This window comes from Myiozetetes cayanensis, unplaced genomic scaffold (assembly GCF_022539395.1).
Source record: "Myiozetetes cayanensis isolate MyiCay16 unplaced genomic scaffold, myiCay2020 scf12, whole genome shotgun sequence".
NCBI classification, from domain to species: Eukaryota; Metazoa; Chordata; class Aves; order Passeriformes; family Tyrannidae; genus Myiozetetes; species Myiozetetes cayanensis.
In genome coordinates, this window is record NW_026086826.1 from 26,671,385 (window position 1) to 26,691,503 (window position 20,119).

General features: G+C 42.3%; 1 protein-coding gene across 12 annotated transcripts in view; it reads right to left on the minus strand.

Moving 5' to 3' along the window:
* CEP350 (centrosomal protein 350) overlaps window positions 1-16,228 on the minus strand; it is a 68,109-nt gene extending 51,881 nt beyond the window's left edge. For 5 of the 12 annotated variants that reach the window (XM_050306635.1, XM_050306631.1, XM_050306634.1 and 2 more), the window contains exons 1-7: window positions 15,907-16,049; window positions 6,195-6,280; window positions 4,529-4,572; window positions 3,481-3,595; window positions 2,727-2,859; window positions 1,171-1,787; window positions 526-636 (exon numbers count right to left, since the gene is read on the minus strand). In XM_050306635.1, coding sequence (XP_050162592.1) covers window positions 526-636; window positions 1,171-1,787; window positions 2,727-2,859; window positions 3,481-3,595; window positions 4,529-4,572; window positions 6,195-6,267 — 1,093 coding nt within the window. In that variant the 5' untranslated portion in view covers window positions 6,268-6,280; window positions 15,907-16,049. Of the gene's footprint in view, window positions 1-525; window positions 637-1,170; window positions 1,788-2,726; window positions 2,860-3,480; window positions 3,596-4,528; window positions 4,573-6,194; window positions 6,281-15,906; window positions 16,051-16,095 lie in introns of those variants that run through there. The other 7 variants (XM_050306632.1, XM_050306628.1, XM_050306629.1 and 4 more) reach the window with 4 other exon arrangements.
* Window positions 16,229-20,119: the final 3,891 nt, after the last annotated feature.

A 20,119-nucleotide genomic window follows, 5' to 3' on the forward strand; every position in this document is an offset into this window, starting at 1 on the left:
CTACAGCACTACACTATAACCAGCCTAGCAAATAAAAAAGCACACTTGGGCATCCTACTCTAGCTCACCCAGAGAGAAGAGCTGCCAATGGTACTGCAGCTGTCCAGAGTGAAAAATTCATAGATTATGTCTTGCAGCAGTACACTTGAAAACAGAAACCAAAAGTGGGGTTTGTCTTTTTAAACACGAAATTGCATTCATTCATGCAAATGTGTAAAGAAGTTACAAAACTAAAGTCATTTGAATGGGGACTTTTTTTTTTTTCCTGTTTCAAAGAAAAGCCATCATTTGATTCTTTCTAATATGGTTTTCTGCTGAAAGTATTTGAATGAGAGAATGGGGAGAAGGACTTTTTTGGTTGTTTTACTGTTTAGTAAATTACTCTTCCTGTGGAGAGTAGTACAATACATTTAACACCCACTGCTCCCATTTTTGGTTTCCGTGACATGGTAGAGTTGCACAAAATACATTTCTCTGCCTCTCAGAGAAGGTTGTGTGGCTCAATCAGTCCTGGCTACGGCTCACCTTTTAACTGGTGTGCTATATCTCTGTAAAGCTGCCGACTAATACGAAACTCGTCCGCGTGCCAGATCTTTCCATCTGGAGTGCGAATCTTTGTTTCAGCAGGATTGAAACCTGGATGTGAACAATTCAAGAGTTTAAAGTAACTGTGTAAAATCTAAATACAGCCTTTTCAGGATGGAAGGGATGGGAATCTGCCAAGTAAGAAAAGAACTACTTGAATTTCTAATGCTGAATTAGAAGGAAGCAATATACCAGTCTGCCACTTGCTCAAGAGTTGAAAAACACCAGACTGGCTGATGAAAAGACTATTAGCAATACGAAAGGCTTTTTCAATCAATACAATGTGACCAAGCTCTGAGACCATAAAAACATTATTGAAATAAACCCAAAACACCAATACATTGAGTTTCTTTTTATAATAATTGTAAGAAGAGACAGGAAGAATTTCAAAGGAATCCACACTTCCATAAATTGGCAAGAATTTCTTTTCTTTCTTGTCCAGATCTGTGATCAAACCATGTTATCCACCCCCCATTGCCCAAATACAGTTGTGAGACAGGTCCATGCTTTGACATGTTGGTCAGTGAATTGAATTCCACTCCTCACCCCGTGCAACCCACAGGGAGGGGATCTGCACCTCTGTACCTTTGTATGATGGAGCAGCAGGCACAGCTGTCACCTTCCTGACTTTGGGAGTCACCGTGTTCTCCACGTTACCGATCACCACAGGTTGCTCAGCACATCCCAAGTGCTGCCCTCTGCCACTGGGCTCTTCAGAATTCTCCCACTGCTTTCGGATCCGCTCTTTCAGCTTCTCCAACTTGGCATCGTGCTGCCGCTGTTTCAGGATTTCCAGCCTGTGAGCACTACAGATACTCGTGGCAGAAGGGGAAGACACTTTCAATTCACTGTCCTGGGACGTGTTACTCTGAGAAGCTTTAGTGTTACTCTCATCTCCTCTGGAGCCACTGGCTTTTTCCTCTTCCAACCTTGGAGATGCTGTAACCCTAAGAAACGTCTCATTATTGTGCAAGGCATCAATTGTTGGCCGGTCATTCAAATACCTAACAACAGTCTCGTCTGCAGCAGAAGAACAGGGGCTTTCAAAGTCTCTGCTGCGCCGATCCCGCTCCTCACAGTCGTGTGTCAGGTGGCCTGGGAGCTCAGCCTTCCCCTCTGCTTCGCTCAGCTCCAAGCCAGAGAGCAGTTGCTTGGCCTCAAGTTGGCTAGAACTGTGATAAGACAGAGAACTAGATATATCCCTGATGCAACAGAAGGGAAAAAAAAGTCACCATCAGAAACACAACTGTAGGACCTTCCAACCCACAGCAATCAGCACATTCATCGACTAAATGAATGACTTCCTCTACCTTGTCTCCACTTAAAGGCAAGTTCTTTTAAAGTCTGATCACTTCACATTAAACAGTGCAAGGCTGATGGAACTGAAAGAGACTTCTGTTCAAAATTTCATTTGCTGCACTCTCTGTCTGAACACGACTATATATAAAGTTGAAAAATAGAAAAATCAGCAAGCAGTAATGTCACCCTTCAATTTTTTAAAAAAAAAGCTTTAAATAGGTGTAGAACTTAGAAGCACAATTAATATATGAGCTGCTCAATTAACAACATTGACCCAAATCAGTCTCATGTGCAACAAGAAAGGAGAACCACCTCACAGTTGACATAAGTACTGGAAAAAAGGACTAAAATTTAGAAGTCAGGATAAAAATCACGTTCTGTGGCCTGTTCTGTGCCATGTTTTGTGTATGAAAAACTGTTTTTATTCAGGTTTCTCACACACACAAAAGCGTAATGCATCTTTAGTACTAGATGTTCTTGCTCTACACTGCCTTGTGGTAACACACTTGGGAACATGTGCTGAAGACTTAATGAAATGAAGTTGGAAAAGCATGAGGAAATACTATTTTTGGTCCTTATTACTGAAATTAAATACCTATCAAACCCATCAGGTCACCAAGGCCACAGCCGTATCAAGTTGATGTCTGGTCCCATTTCAACACATTTACTTAAAACTCGTATTCACTGAGCAAAAAACATATTTGTAGTATTTACTAAAAAGTCCAACCCCACATGCTGCTCAGGTGGCTGGGTGATGGGAGGAAGCAAATCAACTTCTGAGGAGTTGTTAAAATCTAATCTCAGCACGTCCGCCTTTAACGGTCAGCTGTCCCAGCACTGACCTGTATGAAGCCAACGGTTCACGGAATTCCACACGGTTGCATTTTTTCACATTGCTTTCCAGAGTGGTTGCTCGAAGGGGGCTGCGCGAGGACTTCTCCTTGCTCGATTTATTTTGGCTGGAGGACCGGGAAGCTGAAGCAGAAACCAAAGAATCCTCTAGGGACCCATCTCTCCAGAAAGAAAAAGCTCATGGGGCTGAACAATTAATACAGTTTTTCTTGGGTTTGAGCAGCACTGAAAGTACTCCCTCTCTTTTTCAACAAGCTGCTTTCAAAAACTAGGAGCAAAGCAGTAAGTGCTTGAAACAATGATCATATTTAAAAAGAGATAATGCTTAAAGATTCATTATAAGTAATTAAATCTGTAAAGCTGACTGTGTTGCCACTAGAGGTCGATCTGTCTGTTCTTCTCCAGTGCACACTACCAGAATACTCTTGGTATATAAAAGGAGGGCTTATTTCTTCAAAGCAAAGGCTGTCCTTAAATGAAATAAAGGAAGCACTAGATTTAGCAAACTTGTTCTCAGAATGGGATAAGCACTGCTCACTCACAGCGTGGGGAAAGTCCAAGTGACTAGGGCAGAAAACTCCTTCCTAACCCAAGGGAAGGAAACATTAGTTTCTCCTGGTCAATTAGAGTGTCCTGAATAAAGATCACTGGCAGGAGACAACTTGGGGGCAGGGAGGAGAAATCATTTCCCAGAATGCAGTGGCTCTAGGTTGCCTCACACCTTGTGTCCTCAAGAATACATACCCTTCCTGCTGGCTTTCCTGCTGCCACTGGCAGAGGGCTTCTTGACATCCATGACTGAGTCAAACACAGCTGTGCCGGTGGGGGCTATTTCCAATTTGTTCTCTATATGACGTAGCTAAAGTTTGAAGATAAAGTAAATAAGAATATTGTTTTCCATTTTTAAGTTACATTTTTCTCCCCCCAGCATGACAAATTTTTCCTTTTTCATGAAGAATAAAACTGCAGGCAAAAGCAACTTCACAAGGCTGATGTTGCCAAACTGTATGGTATTATGGTCAGAAACTACTATAATGTTTTGTTTAGTAAGATTATCTAAATTAGGTTTTATGCATAGTTTTGTTCCCATAAGTAGGCTGTTGTGAAAAAAATTAATAATAACATGCCATTCACAGACTTAATGCTTGGCCTGAATAAAATATTAATTCCACTTGAAAAAAACTCTGTAATACTCCCTTCAAAATGGAGCATGATACAAGATTCCACATGTCAAACCCCACACTGATGCTCAGCTGTAGAGAAAAGCGAGGGACAAGGCTGTGGGAAAGAGCTGTATTCCCAGAAAAATCAAACTGTTTGGCCTAACTGAAGCCAGGTTTTAGAAATTACTATGATATCTTAAGCACCTAAATTGAATTCCAACAAAAAGACACCAATTCCCATACTCAGAGATAGAAAATCATTAAATACACCAGTGGTGGTGTCCCAGTTTCTGACTGGTTTGGGTCAGAGAGGGGAGAGCTGTTTTTTCAAGTTCTCAGAAACATGAGAAGTCACCACTTTCTTAAATCAAAAGGTAATATTACACTCCAGGTTTAGCATGTATTATGATACTCAAGACCAAGCTTGCTGTGGCAAAACTTTCTCCTACTGTGTGCAGAAAACTTTTCCCAAGATGTTCAACATTTGTGTACTCCAAGTGTTTGTCCTATTTTCAACTTGCTTAAGAGACAATCACTGAGCAAAATAATACCTTGGTTAAAACTTTTGTAGCCATTACCTGATCGGAAAATGAGAAAGGGAAAATAAAGAAAAAAAAATCAGTACTTACAGCAGCCTTAGTCTGAGAAAAAGAAGCCCATGCCGCAGTTAGATCTTCCAGGGCAGAAACAAAGAAAGGAATTTCTCATTAGTACATGGAAAACAATGAAATAAAATGTTGCTTCAAAACACTTTTCGTGGGTTCCTTAATCAAGCTCTTTTCATGACCCAGTTCCAGTCTGTAAATATCCTCAGTGAAAGGCTGTTATCAGTCAAGGCTCATCTTAACAGAGCAATAAAGTATTTAATGTAATATTTAATGAGTTCACTAAGTTAGGTTGAATGCATGATTACACTTGAAATCAAATCCAGAACACGTAACAGAAGCTGCTTAGATGTTCAGAAGATAAAATAAAGCTAGTTATCTACCCCAACATAAATATCTTACATGTTTCCATTACACTGCAGTTTAGCTACTTCTTTTCCCCCTTCCTTTCTATTTGGTAAACTAAGCACGAATACATGGTCACTGAAAGACCCAACTCAAAACCCAAGCTTTGAACAGAAGAATTTTGAATAGCAAGCTTTCTGAGCTGTACACCCTACAAACAAAACAGAAACAATGTTTGTGAACAAGCAGGAGGCACTAATCAACATCAGCCTTATAATCTAAACAGACAGCACGTGCTCTATGAGCAATCCAGCTCAGAAGGATGCAGTAGTGTTTTCCTCTATAAATATTTACTTCCTCAGCTCCCCTCTTCTTTTGATTTATAATGGTTTTCTTAAATAATCTGTTTTTATAAACACACCATCCCTGTGTCAGAACCATGGAGAGTAGCAGTACTGGAGTGTTAGAAAAATAATCTTTTCCACATAGTAAAAAAGCTGCCAATTGCATTTCAGGTAAGATGCAGTAAGAGGAAGGAAGAGGGTTAGGGAAGTAAAGCAAACCCAACTTTCTTTGCCTTCAAGAGACAGTGTTTCACGTCCACAGAACACTTCATTTTCACAAGGTAGGTAACTTTAAAAGAAACTGATTATATGACAAGAAATAATCAGCAATAATGTCCTCTTACAGACAAAATAACAATCTTTCTCTACTTTCAAAATCACTTCTGAAGTCCAGTTTTGCCACACTGGAGATCATATGATCCCGAACCCCAGACCTAACACGGGACTCGGCTGCTCTACAGACCAGGCCTTTCTTCCTTTCAGGGATCTACTGTAGGGGGTTTTTTTTTGGCCCCTCCTTTCCTAAATTACAGAGTAATTATGACAGTAAAAAGCTAAGTGGATTTCTCCAGTTCAGGGAGATGACACTGCTGTAAAAGTCATCTTAGTGGTGATGTACTGCTGCGATTCAAGTGTCTTCACCACTTTGGAACTGAGCGAGTCGGGAGCAACTGCGACACAGGCTCTTCCTCACTCCTTTCAAGAGCCAACAGTTCCAGTTTCTGTTCCTGCACTGCTCCTCCTCTACAGCACTCAAAAAACCCTGTCTCTGTGCCATCTTGGCAACCATATTCCAGGCTGGCAATTGCTAATGCAGATCAGCAAATACTCCACAGATCAGAGTACAAAACTGTCATCTGCAAAAAGGGAACTGTGTAACACATGGGTTTAGCTTCCAAAGTGAGGCAGGAGAGAGCTTTCTGCAACAACTCCCCACAGTTCAAACAACTCATGGTAAAACATCTCCCAAAACAAGGCAACAGAACAGAGAAAACCCATACCTCTGGTAGAGTCCTTGCTTTGGTTGTGCCTCGGATTTTGTAGAGGCACCTCATTCGACGTGTTGCTCCACATCGTGTCAATTTACCTACAACAAAAAGAAGTCAGGTAAGAACCGAAGAGGTATAAAGTAAGTGGATCTAAAAAGGTGTGAACTCCCAGCCACTACCTCCAGAGGATTTTTATAATGGAAAAAAGAAAAAAACAAAACAAAAGAAATCCCAACATGTGCTTACTGAGCTGTCCTCATAACACACTGACAACATTTCTGGTATGGAAATAAAAACTTAGGCGACCACAGAATTCCAAAAGGAAGTTCTAGACCTCTGACAGAGTCATAAAGCCACAATTTCCTCTCTCTTCTCTCATGCACTCCCAGATGTATTTCTTCTTACTTTTTAATTTCTGAAAACTTCCTTTGCTCTCACTTCCCCACACAGTGTGCCACACAAAAGGGCATTCAAATATAAAGATCATTTTTCTGATAAAAGGAGACCAAACATCCCACAAAATTAACACTGTGTGTTGCTACTGGAACAGATCATTGCCTGGATATTTTGTGACAATAGTTTTTATCATATATAGTTTTAAGAATACTCACAGTGACCAACAGTGAAGTTTGGTCCTCACATTCAGTCATATATTTAGGGCAGTAAGTTATCCCACAAAGCAGTTCTTATGCCCCAAGAAAAACTATCAATAAGAAGAACATAGGACTTCAAAAAATCTTTGGCTGAGACTTTCTTTAAAGAATCCAAAAAATGTTTGAAAGAGTGTGGGAGATGTATGCAAGATTATTTATGTAGGTACAGACACACAGTAGTGAAGCCCACAATAACACAGAAATTCTGGAAAGAAGGGGTAGGTGTTTGGGGTTTTTTTAAGTATCCAATAGTTTTGGGCCATTAGCCAAGTGGAGTTAGAAAATTCTGCTTCTAGGACAGGTGCTGCAGAGCTCATTCATGCAGAGCAGCAGCTTTGTGCCTCACATCATTAATGCTGTAAATCATAAAGTTGCCCTGCCTGGGAAATCATTCAACTGAACCTCTCCATCACTGCAGCAAAGAGCTGTTGAGTTGGAAATGCAGAAAATAAATATTAATGAAAGTGAAGGAATTTTCCATAAAGAACTGATTTTGGGAGTTGCTTAAAATATTGTATCAGACCAGTATCGGTTTCTTGGCCAAACACAAATACAACAAACCTACCTAATATGCCAATTTAGCATAGGAGAACTTTTGGACAAGCAAAAATTTCTTGAGGGTTTAAGTATTCATCTTCATTTAATTGCCTGGGATTTATTCTTATCACCAGGATTACTAGAATAGGCAGAAAAACTTAGCTGGGGACTAAAGTTGTTATTATACACACACAAATCTATATGGTTTATTTTAGATGTCTTGCGAATGTAGAATTGTAACATACTCTATGCTTTCCCCAACTTTAATACGGAAAGTACCAGATTAAAGAAGTTTGAAATTGCTTATTTCATCCTGACACTAAAAACTGTCAGTCCTTCACCTGAGCTGAACAGAACACATTCAGACACAGAGTGAACACACTTCAGAGAACATCTTATACAGTGAACACTCTATTTAGTGATCAAACTGTGAGTTATTCTCACAGGTGTGTGCTGATGATCACTAATGGGCAGTTACTCCATCTCAACTCCTTCAAAAGTCTGTTAAGGCCTCTCTATAAAAGGCCACTCAATCTCTTCTCTGTTCTGTGTAAGTTGGGAAGAAATCCCAAAGCATCCTGCTGTATTTATCCTAAGAAATACCCACAGTGCCAGCTCCAAGTGTACCATCCAACTCGGCTGAGACCCACTGAGCAGTTTTGCTTAACTCAGGTTGCTGCTGCTTGTAAAAGAAGATATGTAAGAACTGAGCATTCTGGAGCTGTCTACAGTTTCAGGAAGGCAGCACTGCAGTCGTTTTCAGTCGTGGTGCAATCCCAGGAACTCTAAGAGTTTGGGTTTTAGGTGTCCTTCTCCCTCTCCTTTGGAAGGGTGGGAGAAATTTAGCAGCTTTTCAAAACCTACCAAAAAAATGATGTTGATTCTCATCAACTTCTGAATGTCTACATTTTAATAAAATAGCTTCTTTCTATTGCTATAGTCTACACGAATAAGCAGCATTATACAAAATAAAAAAAAACCAAAGAAAACCCCAAAACAAAACAAAAAGATAACAAAAAACCCAAGTACTTGTATAATTCATTATCCTGCAAGAAATTAAATCAGACAGAAAAGACTTTAATGCTATAAAGAGTACAGAAAAAGGGGTGGTGGAGAAAAGAGAGAGAAAAGAAACAGTTGCCATGTCTGTTTACAGGACTTGCATGCAGGGTAGCAGACCAGTTAAACACCAAAATACACCGAAATTAGTATTATTCTCTGATCAACTTAAAAATTACGTTAAGGAAATTTAAATTATTTTTAAAATACGTTTTACATCATTACAAAAGTTGGCTCAAAGTCTCATGAATAAGACGAAATACATAAAACCTACATTCTGAAATTATTGTTTCAAAAAGATTTTTGCTAAACTAAATAGTCCATCTCTAATGTTGAGTTTAAACAAAGAGACTGAGCTCCACAGACAAAACGCCAAAGGACTTCTAAGGAGACAGCAGTGATGGCAAAAGGTTATCTGCAGGGTGGATAAGGTTATGAGGATCTTAAGTTTGTTGAAAAGAGGTGGAAGACTGTAAAATCAACAGAACTGGTCTCTTGGTAATTGGATTGCTCACTGGAAGACACAGACATCCCACACAGGTCCATTCAAGGCTGGTCTGCCAAGCCTCTCCCTGGGTCAGGGATTAGGATACAAACACCATTGTGTTCTGACATTTCAATCCCGCACCAAGTGCCCATCTCATTCTTTACTCACCTGTCCAAGACAGAAAAGAAAGTACACAGAGAAGGCACAGCAGAATTGCTGCAGATGAGGACCTAAGAGGAAGCAAGCAAGGAAAGGATATACTCCCAGCTCCTGGGAGAAACTGTGGGGGAGGATGGACACAGGCACGACAAGCACTCTCTTTTACGAACACTGTTCCTACAAGAAGACACTGAGGAGAACTGACAGGTCAGAAAACGCATGAGGAAGCTCCAGAAAGGAGGGAATGGAAACAAAGAGAAAACCAGTGCCAGATAAAATAGGAAGATGAGAAACTAGCACTACATTTAAAACTAAATACACCAAGGATGTCATTGAAAGGTACAACAGATAACAAAATAACAAGTCAACAGGGTTAAGAGGACAACATTTTAAAAGGAATGGGAGATATGAAAGTAGAACATGCTTAGCAAAGATACACAAAAATGTGAAGAGATTAAAAACAAGGCTGGGAAAAAGAGAAAGAAGTAGGATGGAACAAGGAAGAGAATGAAAAAGACAGGAAGGAGAGAAAAATGCAATGAACTTTTGAAGAACTGGTACAGAGAGCAGTAAAAGGGAAGAAAAGAAACTAGGTGTATTGGTCCAACTGTGAAGTTTTTTCATTTATCCTCAAGTATGGTTTTTTTCTTACTTGGTAAGAAAAGGAAAGAGGAAACTCAGAAGTCATGGCACTGGAACAAGGAAACAGGAAACTGAATTGTACAGATTCAGAGAAGGTAGAGAGCAAGAGACCATCCACTTATTTTCACTAACATTTAGTGGTTATGCAAAAAAAGCCCAGTATGCAAAGGGAACAGTATTCCTCAAGACTTTGTTTCTTATAAAAACACAAGTGATACCAAACAAAAGGGATACCACAAAACAAAAGCCAAAGCCTTGCTAAGGATATGGAACAAAACAAATTATTAACATGGGCTTCTAGGAGATATCCTTAATGTTTCATCCACACAGTGGCAGGTTTTGCTACAAACTGGGGGTGCAGTGCATGAGGACAATGTTTCACAGTTCAAGCTACAATAAGGCAGCAGTGCCAATGCAACCTTCTTCTTACCAGCAGAGACACCGCTGGAGCTCAAGGGCACCATGGGAGCCTCCACCCACACCCCACACAGCGCACACAACTTGTCTGTGGAGGAAGTGGGCACAGAAACAAATAATCAGTTTTAGGGATGTTTTTCCCTGTCTATAAAAATATTTTAAGTTTCTGTGTACAGTTAACTGAAATGTGGGTTCTGAATCCTAAAGACCCTCTGGAGCTCCTGTCTGTGCAGGTACAGCTCTCCACTGCTGGCAGCAACACACACACACAGGGTGGACAGGCACCATCAGACCAATCAGGCAAACTGTTTTTCTGAGCCAGCCCACTGGAAGTGATGGAAATTATATTTAAAGATGCCAGAAACACTTTCCATGTCTTCTCAAATACCACAGAATACAATTCATTATGACATGCTTGAGTCTGGAATAAAAATACCTTTACCTACTCATTTTTCTGAAATTCAAGCTCTTGACCATACTGCATTATCCCATTTAAAAGAGAGCTAAAAATATCCATAATACAGTGCTTTAAGACTTGTTTGGTTATGTTTATGAGCTTTTAAAATGTTTGTTTTTTGTGGGGTTTTTTTTGGGGTTTTTTTGTGGTTTTTTTTTTTTTTTTGCCTGAGCATATTTTGAGAAAACTTTGTCTTTCAACACTATGAGAGGTACTGACCTTCCCCAGGACTGAGGACAAGTTCCAGCATAACAAACAAATGCATGACGTGTTTGTCCAAAAAGCTCCACATCTCCAGAATCTACAGCTGACTCTGCAGAATGAGATGGGTCTTCCCCCCACCTTCTTCCATTGCTCATTTATATAATAAGCCTTCAAAAAAAATGCATTTCAGGGACAAAGCTTCAGAAAGGAAGTGAATATTCAAAATTCAAGGAAAACTCCCAACTGCACGATGTTCCATGGACACAAACTTCACCTGAACATCTCTCCACCGTGTTGTCTCAAGCCTGTAAACTTCATTTTGCTGCTTCAAAATTATTTCTGCTGCAAAACTGGGGGGTTTTCGTCTCACTATTTTTAAGTGGTGCTAAGCTAAAAAGTTGGAGGGTTCAAGCTATTGAGGAGTTTTCCTGGCATTTTGTCTCTCTGCTAATACTATTTGTCTTAGCAGTATTTTACCAGTCCCACTTGCACCGCGCCCAAGAGCCAGGGTGTATGTAATGACAATGGACACAATTATGGAAAGCTGATGCAACAAAAAGTTGGAAGTAACAAACACTGGCAATGCCCAAGGAGCTCGTGAACATTTGCTGCTCTAAAATTTTAGATAATATTCAGGATTTTGTCTTGTAACACAAGCAGTAAATATCCCAGAAGAACTCGCATTCCAATCATTAAGCTTTGTAAAATTATAATTAAAACCAAAAAAGTTTCAGCAGTAAAAGAAATGTACCAATAAAATGTGATTTGTCTGCAGCTAGAAAACATAAAAAAGCTTTTAAGGATACTAAGGTAGTCAAAAAAAAAAAAAAAAAAGAGCAATCAAGATACACCACACACTTGCAGATAGAAAAGCAGTAAAGAACCTCCAAACATGTGTCACTACCTCTAGCTGTGAACCAGGAAGATAAATCACATGAGCAGTCATATATCCATCAAATGTCACAAAATGTAGTAGAAAAATATGAATATGTTTCATGAGTTCTAAGATTAAATCACTGGCATCAGTCAGCTATTAAATTTGCATCTAATCTCTACTGAAGGCTTTTCTATAAATGAAACATTTCTGAATGTGATTCTCCCCAACTGTATGAGTATGGACATACACAACACCCTTTGCTATGAAAAGGCATGGCAACTTGCAAAGTGTCTCTGCTTCCTCACAAGTGATGTAAAAGCAATTAAAAAAAAAATACTGGTCCTAAAAAGGGATTAGTGATTGTACTGAAAGTAAAATGCACTGAATGTCTTCCTCTGCTGCACCACGTGCCAGGAGGTGCTCTGAGGAAATCTATTGAAATGAATGTTGTGACAGCTCATGTAACTTGATTCATTGTTCATGAAGAAATCAGAGTACAAAGGCATAGAGAATGCATCCATTTATTAAGGAGATGCACACAAGGGTTTGCCTATCCATTCACAAGTTCTGTATTTTCTTTGACTTCAATGGTCTTTGCATTTATGACAGAAAAGAAGATACCCCAATTTCTCCTGCATTTGTCTCCTTGGCCTTCAAAATAAGAGTTCACTCTTTCCACCTCCAGCTACCAGAAACTGCATTTTAGAAGATTTCAATTCTTGCAGCCCATAATAAATCCATTCAGCAGAATATGCTCAAATTCTTCCCCAACTCCTGTCTCATCTCACAAGGAACACTCCACTGTGAGGGAGTCTTCTTAGAACTTAGGGGCAATCCTCTCAGCCAAGTACAAGAACCAGACCTGGTAATTTTGAGAGTCCAAGACAACAGCTCTCAACCTCTCAACACTACCAAATAAATACAAGCAGAGCAGCACCTTCACCTTCAACTGTGTCAACTGCAAGCAGATAGTTATTTTCTCTCAAAGCAGAATAAAGTGCATGAAAACTGCAGGGAAAATGTTCCAGTCTTTACTTTCTCACATTTAATGCCTTTGCTCTGAACTGCATTCAGAAGTAGCATCTAATAAGTGTCTCAACAACAGCATGTGATGTCAAAAAAACCCCACAAAAATCCCATGACAAGCTGAACAGTGACCACCAGCTCTGTCTCTGACCTGGTAAGACAAAGACAGATATCAGGACTCTTCTTGGGACATATTTCTTGATCTAGCTAAATAATTCCATCCCATTAAAAGCTTCTCTGTTTCAGTATGACCATTCCACCTGGTGCATTGCCATGGATTTGACTTGGTGTGAAAATCTGCTGTCAGTGAGGAGTGTTCTTAGGAAGCCAAAACACAGCCAGAATTTCTGTTCCCATTCACAAAGTTTCAACTGACCTGGTATAACTGATTAGTTCATTTCTTTGCTCTATTCTTTCTCTAGTATACTGACAAAGGATTCAGACTTATGCATACAAGTAATTTTATTCTCAACGGAGCATTCCATTAAAGCCTATTATACCATTAGCACCAGGATACACATCTGCCTTCCAAGCACTTACATCTATTCCCTAGCAATCGTGTCACTCCTCAGTGCTCACCTTACTGCATCACAAGCCAGGTCAACTAAACCAACCCAGCAGAAAATCAATCATTTTTCTTTTGTGGGGTTAGTTTTCTACCAGTTGATCAAACTGAATCAGGTTGCTGCCAGAGTGGGGTAAGAGAAACAGCAGCAGCTCATCACTCTCACATGGTGCAGCTTCACCAACCTGCCATGGACACGGTAATGTGGAACAGATCCAGTGCTGTGAGCACTGACTCCTGATTCCAAACACAGGCCTAACTGTAAAGACAGTAACAAGACTGCAGCCTCATCTGGGCACTCCAAAGTCAATGAGACTAACCACACAGATGACTTTATCCATGGGACTGTTTGATACAACAAAACTTTCTGAGCAGAAAGCATCTGTATCTCTAGGAGAGGGGTGTACGGAGGCACAAAAAGCTCATTGCACCATGTCAACAAAACCTTAAGTACAGATGTAGCAACACCAAGATTAGATGCTTATCTATTTAAGGGATGCTTTTACTGTGGTGGCACAAACTGCCGATAAAGTTATTTCCAGACATGAAAGTCACCATCCACATTGGGACTGTTGTATCTGTCAAGTCTTCCCAGTGTCACCGTGTCAAACTTGAGCTCTGCACCGAAGCTCAGTAAACTAAATTCATGCAAACAAGATCTTTTATAGTTTTAAAATCATGTTGTTTCAGTTACCACCACACCCAGACTAGGCAGCCTACAAGATGATCTACACCAATCAGCAACACAGAATCCTAGAATGGTTTGGGCTGGAAGGGATATCCAGCCAAGATCACCCAGTTCCAAACCCCTGCCATGGGCAGAGACACCTCCCACTATCCCAGGTTGCTCCAAGCCCTGTAGAACCTGGACTTGAACACTTCCAGAGATGAGGCAGCCACAGCTTCTCTGGGCAACCAGTGCCAGGGCCTCACCAGCCTCATAGGGAGAAATTTCTTTCTAATATCTAATCCAAACCTACTCTCAGTTTAAAGCCATTCCCCCTTGTCCTATCGCTACAGTTCCTGATGAAGATTCCCTCTCCAGTTTCCCTGTAGTCTCTTCAGACACTAGAAGGTACTGTGAGATCTCCATGCAACCTTCTCTTCTCCAGGCTGAACAGCCCCAACTTTCTCGGCCTGTCTTCACAGCAGAAGTGCTCCAGTCCCTTTATCAACTTTGTGGCCGCCTCTGGACTTGTTTCAGCAGCTCCATGTCCTTTTTATGCTGGGGCCACCAGAGCTGGATGCAACATTTCAAGTGGTGTCTCACGAGAGAAGAGGCGGAATCACCTCCCTGGACCTGCTGCTTACTCTGCTCTGGATGCACAGAATTTCCACAGCACCCCGGCTCGCTGTAGAAATGTGCCATTACCGTGTAAGTTAAGTTGCTCTGTTTGGAGGGGGAAGGATACCTTTATTTAAAGTAGCGTCACTCACAGAAACTGAAGTCTTCCACAGTTTACAGTGTTCACCTGGCCACACCCTCACTTGCATTTAATTATCTGAAGCATTACCTAATGAAACTGTTGCAGCAACCAGAACTACGGCAAAGAGACAGTAAAACTTTGCCTGTCGGTGCACACAGTTTGACAGAACATTCGGAGCTTACATGCAAAACAACTAATCATTTACAGCTCCACACGTTTGTTCCACAAATACTGCACTTCTTGTCACCGCAGTTTTGAGTTTTCAAGGCAGTACAACAGTTGAAGTAGTTTAAGATGACAAAAAAAAACCCAACCCAAAACAAAACAGCAAAGTAGAACTCACCAGTCAAGCGTTAAATTTTCAATTTCAAGACATTGGATCATTCACCTACATAATGAAGCTATTTGACCCAAACCCCTCTACACTCGAACTCACACAGTGCGCCAGGATTGGGTGCTGGGCTACAGCTCACATCCAGAAACAGAAAATCATAGAATCACAAAATCCTCAAGGGTAGAAGAGACCTTTAAGACCATGCAGTCCAACCATCCACCCAACACTGCCACTGTACCCCTTAAACCAGCAGAACACATTGCCCGGCGCCAGATCCAGGCGCCTCTTCAAAACCTCGAGGGACAGTGACTCCACCACTTCCCCGGGCAGCCCATTCCAACGCCGGACCACCCGAACTATTCCGCAAAAACCACACCCCCAGCAGGCATTACACCACAGCAAACTGCATCCACGGGGAGGGAAAAAAAAAAAAAAAAAAAAAGGAGAGAAAAAAAGAAAAAAAGGAAAGCCACTAGTCATACTAGTATAAAACCCTTTATGCTACCAACAGCCAAAATGACTGGCACTGACGGCCGGGACCGCTCGGGGCAGATGCTCCGGGGATGTCAGAGCGCTGGGAGCGGGCGGGCGGTGCCGCAGTGCCGGGTAGGACGCCTGGTACAGCCTCGGCACCGGCACAGCGCACATTTAAACTTTAAAAGCGCCGTCCCTGTGCTCGGGGCAGCTCCGAGGGCAGCGCGGCCGCCGGGCTCTGCTGCTGCTCCTCCGCTGGAACACCCAGGGTCGCCGGTTCCCACACACATAAGGCGCAAAGACAACGCAAAACGGAGCCCCCCGACCCTCTCCCCGACTCCGTCACTCCCCGGCACGACAAGCAGCGGAAAACAAATCAAAACTAGAAGAAGAAAAGAGACTTAACGGTGCGGCGGGTGGCGCGGGGACGCCGGTGCCGGCGGAGCGGCCGAGCCGAGTGACAGCCGCAGCTTCCCGGGCCGGGCCCGCCCTTGCCACACCTCGCCGGACGCCCCGGCCCGGCGGGGCGGCACCGCCGGCCGAGCGCGGCCTGGGGCTGTGGCGCGGGCCCCTCCCGCCTCTTCCTCCTCCTCACCTGGCGGCCGCCTGCTGCGCCGGCGGCGGGGGGCGGTGCGGGGGGCGGCACATCCCGCGGGGGCAGCGCGGCCCGGGCCCGGAGCGCGGCCCCTCAGCGGCCGCTCAGCGCCGCCATTACCGGCCCGCAACTGACACGGAGCGGCGGCGGCGGCGCCGCACCGGCAACTCTCGCGAGAACCGGCCCGCCGCCGACCTCCCCAACATGGCGCTGTGCCGCCGGTCCCTCCCTCAGCGCCGGCCGCCATGTTGGGCGCGGCGCGGCCCTTGCCCTCCCTCAGGGCCGCTCCCCGATGTCTCCCCGTAAGCTTTTGTTTTGCCCTCGCAGCTGTGCAAGTCTGACCTGCCGGCGCAGTCTTCTCGCATTTTGTTTGCGGAGCCCTGGGTGTTGATGCAAACCCAGGACTTGGCAATGTTAATTAAACCCAGCGCTGATGCTGGCATTACTGAAGCGGCTCCAGCCGAAACTAGGGCACCGCTTTTAAGTCATTTGTGTTCATAGCTAAGTCACCTTTGGAAAAATAATTCAATTTTTTTTTCCCAAATGAAAGCGGCTCGGATTACAGCCTGCCAGTTGCCAACTTTAAATAAACATTTGCGAAACTTCACAGAGATGACTATCACCGGTTTAATTTAACTTTTAACAGTCATTATAAACCTAGAAAAAAATTAGTATACTGACTTCTATTGCATAGATTCTGCCCCAAAGATGCATTAAAACCACCCATGTTTCAAAAACAGGTCTAAGATGTTATCCAGCTATAACAAAATTATTTCCACCAAAGAAGGAAAGTTATTAGAATAGGAAAAAAAATTTTCTTCCTACAGTTATTTTGGGAATGTTCCCTTTAGGGCCTGTCTACAACTTCCCCAGTCTGGTTTTCAGTCATTAGTGTGATTGTTTGATGCCAAATTTCTTGGGGGAACACGGGGGTGGAGAGTTATCTGCCCCAGCCTCCAAAGGATCACCAAAACTACTGGAGCTTTTTATTTCCCTTTTTTTTCCCCCTTCACAAAAAGGGATTAAACTATTTTTACATAGCCTCTCCTTTGGTGAAGAGTCAACAGTTTGGGTGTAAGTAAGTTATTTCAGTATGGGAACCCCATAGGAAAACACCCTAAACACTAAGAGATTACAGCTATGAAGCTTAGGCAATGCAGAACTTAATCATGTCACAATTACAGGATACTCATTTAATCTTAATTTGGCTCTTTTACATACACAAACTAATAACAGAGTACCTTTTCAAGCATAAGCATACCTCCTCCTTTGAAACAAGAGGTAAGCTCAAGATGTCAGTGGTTAAACCTTTGAAAACGGTTTTGTTTTGCCAGGTGATGGGAAAAAGACTCCTGAACACCGAAAGACAAGCACAGCTCCAACGGGAAAAAGTGGTAGGTAGTGCAAAATTCCCTCCTAAGTCCTCAAAGAGCAAACCTGCAACTCCCAAATGCAGGAGACAGTATGTAATAATAATGACAATTTCAGTCAATGAAAACAATATTACTGCAATGTATGGAAGCCCTGATTGCAGACTAGGGCAAATTAAATTGTTACATTCCCCATCATCACATAGTGTTTGCTTAAATTTACTGCTTAATATTGCTGGACTGGCAGCCCATTTAAATTATTCAGCACTTTCGTAATGCACTGCCTCTTTAATTATGCTTTTAAACATAGTTTCTCTTTTCTGCTTGGAAGCAGTTAGTCTAGTTTCACGCTCCTCCTCATCTTCAGGCAAGCAAGGCATCACATTAGGATTTTCTCAGACATGGAAATAATTTCAGTTCAGTCAAAATTAAAAGGGAATGTTTGTATACTGGTTTTGCTTCTGTTTATTCTCTGTATCTGCCAGTGGAGCTTAATTGTAAGACTTTAGGCTACTTTTTCAAAGATTCCCTAGCAATGAGCGGAAAGCTCTGACTGGGCAACCATCACAGGAGAAAGACATTCTTACAGAAAATGCAGTCTTGTGAAATTCTCTAAAATTAGAAATAAAGAAACCTTTTACCTGCAAACACCCACAGCTGAGAGGAGGAATCGAACACATCCAGCTTGATGAGCTTGCTAAAGAGCAGAGTAACAGAGGTAACCACAGACAGTGCTGCCTGAGCACTGGAAGTGGTGGATGGAGACAAAGTTAAAAGTAAAGAGCCACATTCTCATCTTTCACTAACGCAGTTATTGCAGCTTTAAGAGAGGTTTGGAAAGTTTTCCACTCCACACTACTCTTGCACACCCCTTCTAAAATTAGAAAGGGGCAGCTGGCTACTGCAACTGAAAGATCAGTGCGAGCCCCCCAGACTCCCTCCCCCCTTTCCTTGATTGACGTGGCTCCCAAGAGCCATGGAGGAATCTGGGGAAGGGTGCTTCCACCTGTTGGACATGGAATGAGATTTTCCAGGCATTCAATTATAAATCCAACTGTCAGGAGCTGACAATAAAACGGGACACAGGACAGCTGTGAAGACCACAGGACACCCTCCCTATACTCCTACAGTTTTGCAGTTAATCTGACAGAGAAACAATGCATGAAAAATCATTCTCTTACAAAACAAAGGCATCACTTCAGATTTCTTTTAGTTTTCCAGCTGTGCCACAGGGTCCTGGTACAGAATCTGGCAAGTTGTCCATATAGTACGCCCTCCAAAACCAGACTGTTTTTCCTAAATACAGCAATCACACTGCAGATGGCTCATATAGCTGGGTCCTGTACAGCATATACTTTTATGCCTACTTTAACGTGGAGCTCTTGCCTTGCCTTTTGCATTCAGTTTGAGCTGAACTATTAATTCAAAACAAATACACTTTTAAAAAATACGGATATGAAAACCATAACTCTTTGTTAATTTGCAAAAAAATGAGAATATGTTCTTGTTGCTGTGGAAAAAAATGGGGGGGAGAGGGGGGAAACTTATTCTTTTTACCAAACCTGCTTAGCATGCTCCTAACTCTGCTCAGCACAGCGCATGACTCAGAGCAAGGTGTGAGAGACAAGGTAGCAACAGATGGGGCAGTGCACTGTTCTGGGTCCCTTTAACAACATGCACTGCTGAAGGCAATCATAAGGGTATTCCCATGCTCCAGGTGCCCAAAGCGACAGCAGGAGGAGCAGATGAGGGGCCACACTCCATCTTTCACGTCCTACCAGCTGCAGGTCTGTCTGCTTGAAACCCAAGGAGCAGTTTGACTGTGTTTTCCACTCCGATTTGCAAAGTGCTGGAAACTTTGTCTGCAGCTTGATTAGGGAGCTGGTTCAGCCCCCACCAGGGATTGTGTTCTGCCCAAAGTCTGTATGCTGAAGGCCACAGAAGAAGAAACATCCCCTTCTTGGCCGCAAGGCCAGCTCTGATGTCTTTGCTCTGCATAAGCAGATTTTTGCTGTCAGAAACTATTTAATTTCCTGATCTGCTGACAGTCAGGGACACTTCTAACTTCATAACTGAGATTTCCCTAGAAGAAGCCGAAGTATTTTACAGTTTGGAAAACATCAAATGGCTCTGTTTGCTGCAGGCAATGAAATAATTATACAAGGAGGATAGCAATCAGCTGCCTGTGAGCAACACAGACAGACATTACTCTTCACCTCTGGCTGAGTAGGAGTTGCTTAATGAGATCGGCATTAAGTACCTGTGGATATTTAATGAGAACCTTTTAAGGACAAAACCACAAACAGCTACAAAAGGACCTGCAAAGGTCTTCTAATCCTGAGCCTTTCCCCTCCTACAGAAGGGGTCACTGCCTGCAACATCTTGTTTTTCATTTATTTTTCCAGACTAAGCAGCCCACCATATATTTGGAAATACACCTCACTTTCCCTACAGTTAACAAGTGATTCTCCTTTGACTGGCACAACACTATATATAACATTAAGTGTTTAGTTTCCTATTTTCTCTTGAAACAGGAACATAGCTCTTTAATACCCATAAGTGGGGGAGGGAAGTTTTAGAAACAGAATATAACCTGAATTAAATATGGGGGGGTTGTATAAAATGGCATGGAATCTCCTGCCCTCATGTCATAA